The sequence below is a fragment of the Ranitomeya variabilis genome, chromosome 4, assembly GCF_051348905.1.
Source record: "Ranitomeya variabilis isolate aRanVar5 chromosome 4, aRanVar5.hap1, whole genome shotgun sequence".
In the NCBI taxonomy this organism is placed as follows: Eukaryota; Metazoa; Chordata; class Amphibia; order Anura; family Dendrobatidae; genus Ranitomeya; species Ranitomeya variabilis.
In genome coordinates, this window is record NC_135235.1 from 576,622,842 (window position 1) to 576,631,170 (window position 8,329).

The following is an 8,329-nucleotide window of genomic DNA, read 5'->3' on the forward strand; positions in this document are numbered from 1 at the left end:
CTCCTAACACGGAGGGGAGAGCGCACTTTATCTGGAACAGTCTGTTAACCCCGTCCAACAGTCCCGCCGCTTGTCCCAAACTATTGGGACTCTCACATGACTTGTGGATTGCAGCCTATTTAAATTTCAACTCGAGATCCAACAAAGGCCCATCACCGCCTCATAAGAACACGAAAAAACCCAGGGGGAAAAAAGGAGCCTATGGATCCCTCAAAAAAAAAAAAAAAGGAGGCAGTAAAAGAGAAACAAGAATAAGAAAGAACCGTTCTATCATCCCACTGAGTCCTTTAATTTCACTTGACGCAAATGTTGCTTGTTGCTGTCCAGCCATCGGAGTGCCTCTTTATCCTCAGTGAAGAAGTGCACTTTCCCTTCAGCGACCACTCTTAGTTTGGCCGGGTACAGCATCGAGTAAGTGACGCCGATCTCCCTCAGCCTCTTCTTGATATGGACAAATTTGGCTCTCTGCTTCTGCACCTCTATGGAGAAGTCCGGAAATATGGAAATCCTGGAGCCATTTATCTGCAAATCCGGGTTCTCTCTGGCATGTCTCAGAATGGCTTCTCTGTCACGGTAGTGCAAGACCTTGACTAGCACTTGTCTAGGAGGACGCCCAGGGGGGAGGGGATACATAGGGACGCGGTGTGCTCTTTCAATAGCATACATCCGAGATAACTTGTCGGCTCCAATATGGTTTAATAGCCATCTTTCAAAGAACTCTGTTGGCGCCGCGCCTTCGGTCTTTTCAGGCACCCCAATCAGCCGCACATTATTGCGCCTGGACCTATTTTCAAGGTCATCCGTTTTCGCTTGTATGGCAGAAATTGCAGCACTCATGCATTTTGTAGCCTTACCCGCCTTAGCAATACAGTCCTCGGCACCGCTAATGCGTTTTTCTGCCTCTCCCATCCTTTCCTTAGTCACGTGTAAGGAATGTTGCATTTTGGACATGTCTGCCTGCATGACCCCCATCTGCGCAGCCATATTGGTGATAGTATTGTGACTGTATAAAACCACCTTAAACACATCCTTCAGAGTGGGCTCCTCAGGAATCTGCATTCCCTCGATGCATAGCACAGAGCCTTTCACGATTCCCCCACTCTCCTCCTCCTTCTCCTGCACAGAACGGCTCCCACCATCGCTGTCCTCTCCCTCCTCCTCCCCCAGCTCCTCCATATTTCCGTGCAGCACAGGCTTATCTTTCACCTTGCCTGTCACAGTTGGGCTCTGGATCTCCTCTGTCTGTCGGGTGAAGCGCTGCAGCCTGGCTGCTGCATCTGCTCTCCTAGGATCCTCCCCCACAATCACAGGCTCCTCTGACAGCCTTTCCTCCTGGCCGGCGCCATCTTGGGTCTTTCTCTCCTGCTCCCCAGCCGCCTTCCTGGAGCTCCTTCTGCCAGTCATTGCCCTGCAGGCACTCAGATCTGCAGGCACCACACCGGTCACTGATTCCCCAATAATTTCAGGTACCTGGCCACCAATTTTACAGGCTGCAATCCTGCATATAGCTTATACTGAGTGAGAGTTCCTGCCTCAGACGACTGCTCACATCATGCTCAGGCCACGCCCCTGTCATTGGTCACTTTGATGAGTGCAGTTTCTGTCGAGTGTAGGGGGCGGAAGCCGGACTGTGAAGGGTCTAGGAGGGAGTCCTACTAGCACTTTGATGTAGTCCCTTGCTGCCTGTGGCTTCAATAAAGGTCCTGACAGTTCTCTCTGTCCTCATAAAGGTGGGACACAAACCCGTATGACAGGTGACGTGAGCCTTTTCACAGGGTCTCTATCACGACCCGGGCTCTATGTGTCACTGTGTCTCCCGGGTATTAGGGCGGAGATGTTGTGTGTAATAATCCAGCTGTCCTGTCGGTTTCTGCTGTGCCTCCTAGAGTCTGACACAACCTCGGTCTTCCGGCTACTGAGAATCTGCGCTCCACAGGGAGATAGCCCATACGCTGCTGTCCTCCCCTGGTGTCACTCTCCTGCGGTTCGCTCTCCTACACGCTCACTATACACTGATCTTCCTTCTCTGTTTCTCTGTCAAGGAGCTGCAGCACCCTCTGGGCTGCACGGCCCTTTCAGTCCTTCAAACTGCTCTCTTCTTTCCTTCCTCTTTCCGCCAGGAGCTGCAGACCCCCACGTCTGCTCAGCTATTCTCCTTTCGTAACAGTTCCTCCTCGGCTGAAGTTCCGTGACAAGCTCCTCTCTGGCCTTCTCTCTCTCTAGCACATCTTTCTGCTTCCTTCCCCTCTGTCTCTCTGACAGGAACTAACTAACTTTCCCTCCAGACCAGAATATATAAATAGGGGAGCCACCCACAAGCTGGATCAGAGAGCTCCCCCTTCTGGCCTGGAATGTGAACATGTTGCATGCTTGTGTTTACCTGATAGAAGAGATCTTCCCTTGCTTCCAAGCGTGACATCACTCTCCCCGTGAGGAAAGCAATGCCACTGTAACAACCAGGACCCTGGGGTGTTACAATATCACAGTGTGTGGACATTATCACAATATTGTGATAATACTGTGCATTATCTCTGTACTGTGACATCTCTGTGCTCATTATTCTGCTATTGTGACATCACTGTGAGCATTTTAGCAACCAAAATAATTAAAAGCTTTTTCTGACTCTGAAGGTAGACATGGCTAAGTGGGACCCCGATACATATTTTGCTGTATGACTCAATGGTTACTTGTTCACCCCACCCCATTCTCTTTACATAGATGTAGGAAAGTGAACAACTAAGAAAACGACTTTTATTAAAAGGTTATTCCAGAGTTAGCAATATCCCTATCCATAGGATTGGGATAACTTACTGACCACTAGAGGTTCAGCTACTGGGACCCCAGTGATCCCAATAAGTCGGCTCTGAAATCTGGGAATTGGGCTTCGCAAAGCTTTATCCTGAATGGAGCAGAGGTGCGAGTGCTTGACCTCCACACCATTTACTGTCTAAATGACTGCAGGACAAACCTGAGTACAGTGCTGGGCTATGTGAGCAATCCCATAGGCAATGATGTCTAATAAATCTTGGGAATAACCCTTTAATAGTCTTATGTATTTCTTAAATAATACCGCCATACAGTGCCCAAATAATACCAAATATACATTCAAATGAAAGTTCACATCTTGACGGATGTGAATCAAGACAATTAGAAGAATCCTTCACACTGGCCCCGACTCATCAAAGCAATTCTGGTGTAAGGCTACGTTCACATTTGCGGCCAGCGCCGCAGCGTCGGGCGCCGCAGCGGCGCCGCATGCGTCATGCGCCCCTATATTTAACATGGGGGCGCATGGACATGCGGCGCACTTGCGTTTTGCGCCGCATGCGTCGCTGCGGCGCCCGCGTCGGGTCGCAGAGGACGCAGCAAGTTGCATTTTTGCTGCGTCCAAATTCAATGAAAAAAACGACGCATGCGGCGCAAAACGCAGCGTTGTGCATGCGTTTTGCTGCGTTTTTGTTTGCGTTGTGCGCTGCGGCGCCGACGCTGCGGCGCACAACGCAAATGTGAACGTAGCCTAAATTGCTTTGAAAAATCACAACATTTTAACGATACTCGGAGTTGCCCAGAAATTTGCAACTTTTTCAAGCAAATTTTAACTAGCTGAACTACGCTGGGTTGGGACTTGGGTGTGACATGGGGTCTTATGCCACATCGCGTCTAATTCACTACATAGACTGGAGTAAGATTTCTGGCATGGTGCAGGGGCGCCTCTTCATGAATCAGGATTGTCTGACTCTACCGTATTCTTTGCTCAAGAAAATTGCCGATCTCGATAAATCGGGGCCACTGAATTAAAACGAATAAGACACAGTTGGTGAAGTCACCAGGGATGATTGAGCTTTGCCAATAATGGCACAATGATGCCACCTGTGTGCGGCTATAGATAGGAGATAGATTAGAAGATGTGACTATAGCTGCAGTGGCTCCAGGGAGTGCATTAGCCAATAGAAGATAACTAACCCAAAATGCATCACCACCAAATGGTCATTTCTAGTGATGAGCAAATATACTCATTACTCGAGATTTCCCGAGCACGCTCGGGTGACCTCCGAGTATTTATGACGTCTCGGAGATTTAGTTTTCATCGTGGCAACTGAATCTTTTAGAGCTACTAGCCTGCTTGATTACATGTGGGGATTCCCTAGCAACCAGGCAACCCCCACATGTACTTAGCCTGGCTAATAGCTGTAAATCATTCAGCTGCGGCGATGAAAACTAAATCTCCGAGCACTAAAAAATGCTCAGAGGACACCCGAGCGTGCTCGGGAAATCTCGAGTAACGAGTTTATTTGCTCATCACTAGTCATTTCTCATTCCCCATTTGAAGAATGCTCCTATGACATGTGGCAATTCCCATTGTTTCCCCAACTCTATACGATATAAAAAAATCTCACATCGGGTACCGCATCCTGGTTGTATGAGCCCCGACAGTGCAGACAATGTTGGAGAATAGAAGGGACAGGAGTGGTTATTGGGCCACCTCCGATGGAATACGCCTCTGCACCCTCCTGCTTTCTCTTGACACCCATACAATGTATTTAGCAGATGATATATGGAAGTTTCGGAAGTCACCATTAGTGACCATTAATGATTATTTATTGAGTGTGGAGACAGAGGAGAGAACCTTGGGATGACACCGTAAGAAATGCGTTGGGATGAAAGAAACCTTATACCAAACAGAGGCGCTTAATGAACTTAATGTCCTTGAAACGTCTTCATCTTCCGTCCCTCGTCTATCACACAAGCTGCCCAACACAATATTAATTAAACGGAAGATTTGGCTGTGTGGGGAGGGGGGCTGCCACTCCTAATGAACGAGCTTCCAGGGCTCCCGTGCCAGGAAAATAGCTTTTTATACCGGCCTTATTAAGCAGAAAATTAGACCTAAATCACCCTACAACATCCTCATTAACCCTTATCCGGCTGAATAGGTACAATTGTAACTATTCCGTTTTAAAATTGCAATAACTTTTTTTTGAAAAGACGTAGAGGGCTGAAATTTCGTGACATCTCTACATTTTTGGTCCAGAATATATTGGCCAAATTTCAATAAAATATCTCCACCCGCTTCCGAGATAAGGGGTCGAGATCTTTTTGCATCCATAACAAGCTGCATAGGTACAAATGTACCTCATATATTTTGAATGAAGATAATGCAAGGGAAAAAGCATAAATTTTTTTTTAATGATAATGCTATTTAACTATTATAAACAAGTAAAAAACTGTTCATTTACATTATAAAAGAAAATGTAAGAAACTTTTTTTTATTGATTTTCTTTGCAAGTAATGCATGTTGGCTTTGCTACAGAGTGTTCATCGCAAATGGGTTTCACACAAACCACACAATACTTTCTAGTCTTGCGTTGTTTTCGCCTCAGGTCTCTGCAGACATAGCAACTACCAACAACAGGGGAGGGTCCACGACTACCATGAGGTATGTTGGGGCCAGCTGCTGGCTGCGATGCTACCACAATGCATCGTCCAAGCACCATTTCTACTGCACCTCGAAGAAAATGGTTTCTCATTATCATTTTGTTTGTACTACGATCTTCAATTGCAATCATACACAGCTGATTTGCGAGATCTTTCAGGAACTTTCTTCGTTGATCCTTTGCCCTGAAGCTTGGATTGTGTTCTCTGTAGATGATGTAGGATGCTAACCCACTGACATCAATCATATTGTAGAAAAATGCCAAAGTCCAACGTGATGTTCGTCGTTTCACAGTGTACTCTCCCAACATTTTATCCATAACATCAACGCCACCTTTTGTTATGTTGTAGTATTTTATTATCTCTGGCTTGGCTGCTAGTGTCTCTTCAACTTCTCCCGTCATGTGCATAGATGATAGAAGCACGACTGATTTGTTCTTCTTTGGTACATATGAACAGACTGTTGCATCATGATTGTAGGCAAAATTTGTCGAGTTTACAGGCCTTTCTTTGGCAGGCTGCATGTTGTTAGGTAGGAACCTTTTGTTTTTTCTCACTGTACCAACTAGTGTCATGTTCCAGGAGTTCAATACCTTAGCTAGTTCCATGGTTGTAAAGAAGTTATCGGTGGTGACATTTCTTCCAGAGCCTTTATACGAGCTCACTAGGTCCAATACTGTTCGTTCTCCAATGTTTACTTGTCGAGGACCATCAGTTGGTTTCCCAGTGTAGAGCTGACCTTGTAAAGGGTAGGCATTTGATGAGTCACAAGCCCAGAAAATCTTTATGCCATATTTAGCTGGTTTTGAAGGTATATACTGGGTAAATTTAGTATGACCTCTAAATGGAAATAATTGCTCGTCGACGGTGATACAATGATATGGCTTGTAGGCTCTCTCCAGATTACTGTTCAGCATTGTCCAGATGTCCCGTATTGGTGCAGCTTTATCTGTTTGCACACGTTCTGCACGTGTATTTTCGTTGTCAAACCTGATAAATCTGAGTATCATCTTGAAGCGGTCACGAGACATGGCTGCACGTATAAGAGGCAGAGCAGCAACATTCCACATTTCCTCCAGATTCTCTTTGTTGGCTCTGTGCACACCAGCAGCAATCAGTATGCCCAAAAATGCATGAAGTTCAGTTTCAGTAAATTGCTTGAATGTTTTTTGTGGTGGCCGTTTGGAAGAATCAGGAAAACGTTGTACCAGTTCGTTGTTGTAAGCATCACAAACTCTCTTGGCCTTTCGATTCGTTTCCCGTAATATGATGTCACACATCTCGGGAGTCATGATGGACTTGAATAGCTCTTTTGCTGTATATAGGTTGCTGATTGCTGCAGGGCCACCTCTTTGTCGTAGGACATTACGAGATTTTGTTTGTGCATTTGGCAGTGGATTACTGCACCATTGAGTTTCATCCTTAGCAGTCCAAATGTCGCCTGCACTTTGAGGCACAGAATCATCCTCAACACTTTCGTCTGATTCGTATTCATTTTCATGCTCTATGACCATTTCTTGTTCAATGTCTGAATCTTCTTCAGTAACATCCACTTGTGGTACATAGTTTTCATCATCAGATGCAACATATGGTTCATCCTCATGCTCAGAATCAGATTCTTCTAGCATTCGCATTATTTCGTCAGACGTAAATCTGTAAATATGAAAAAATGTAAAATAAATAATTTTCCGAAATACTACATTATTGGCTTTTCACAAAATTATACTAACCTGCAAACACGTTTTCTTGGATTATGGCGGAAACTAGATCCAGCATTACTATCACTCATGATGACTTGCTAGATGAATTTTGGCTTCGTATTTTGTGCTGAATATAAATAAAACATCGTAAAACAATATGTAGATACTAATTATTATCCATTTTTCGTATAAAAATTATACCTATAGTGATAAGTTTCATACAAAATATATGTAAGCCAAGTCCAGGCTGAAAGACAATTTGACTGTTCTGTCCCCACATAATGAGAATAAAGGTATAACTGGCTGTTAGATGCTGTGAGACTTTCCTACCTTCGTTTCCAAGAAATTGAAGACTTCACAAGCCTAGAAATGTGTGTGCTCACAGCAATGAGATGAACAGCAAAATGGCTAATGAGAGGAGGGAGGCAGGAAGACAAGTAGAAGCCACTCCCAGTTTGAATTAACTTAATTGACAGCAACATAAGTGACCAGTAACAACACTGAACAATAGATATCAGCATAACATTTGTAGCTGAATGAACTTTAGTTTCTGAAACCAAGTAAAGTCTTCCCACAGTGGAGGTATATGTGAAGGTACAATTGTACCTATGCAGCCTGTTAAGGTTGTAAAATTATGCAGCCTGACAAGGGTTAAGAGGCAGCGATCCCTGGCCGTTCCTGTGCGCCAACATCTTTAATTAGCAAACCGCTCATCACATACATGAAAGGATTAGTGTGTGTCCTGTCTGCATGAACTGACCACCCCCCAAGGAGCTTTATTAGGGGGAAGGAACTTGCTTTCACTAGCAGCATGAATGATGGGGTCCAGCACTGCAGCACAGGTGTGTGCGGGTAGTCACATATTACATTGGAGGATTAGCTACATATTCAATATTTATTTGCTTACAATGGAAGATAATCATATTAGAGTTATCTCCTTAAATACTCGGCGCTGCTCGAGACCCCGATCCTTCTTTTATGATCCAGCTTGTCTCACTTTCTCTCTTCACACAATACCGCTGCCCCTTCTGCATGCAGCCCTATTCTTACTCATCCCATGAATTGACAGGTTACTGCCGCCTCAAGATCAGCTTATTACTCCTCTATTAAAATACTGTGTGCTGCTGAAGGATCTAGAACATCCCCTGATCTCCAGCTTGTTTCAGTCTCACTGCTTTCTAATAGGTTTCAGGAAT

The 8,329-nt window shown here is 45.0% G+C and overlaps 1 protein-coding gene across 1 annotated transcript; it reads right to left on the bottom strand.

Moving 5' to 3' along the window:
* Positions 1-270: 270 nt before the first annotated feature.
* LOC143768120 (uncharacterized) lies at positions 271-7,783 on the bottom strand. Its single transcript, XM_077256808.1, has 3 exons — positions 7,164-7,783; positions 5,405-7,086; positions 271-1,424 (listed from the first exon to the last, which is right to left on the bottom strand). Exons 1-3 carry the CDS (start codon positions 7,220-7,222, stop codon positions 271-273), a joined length of 2,895 nt encoding a protein of 964 aa, XP_077112923.1. The 5' UTR covers positions 7,223-7,783.
* Between the last annotated feature and the right edge of the window lie 546 nt (positions 7,784-8,329).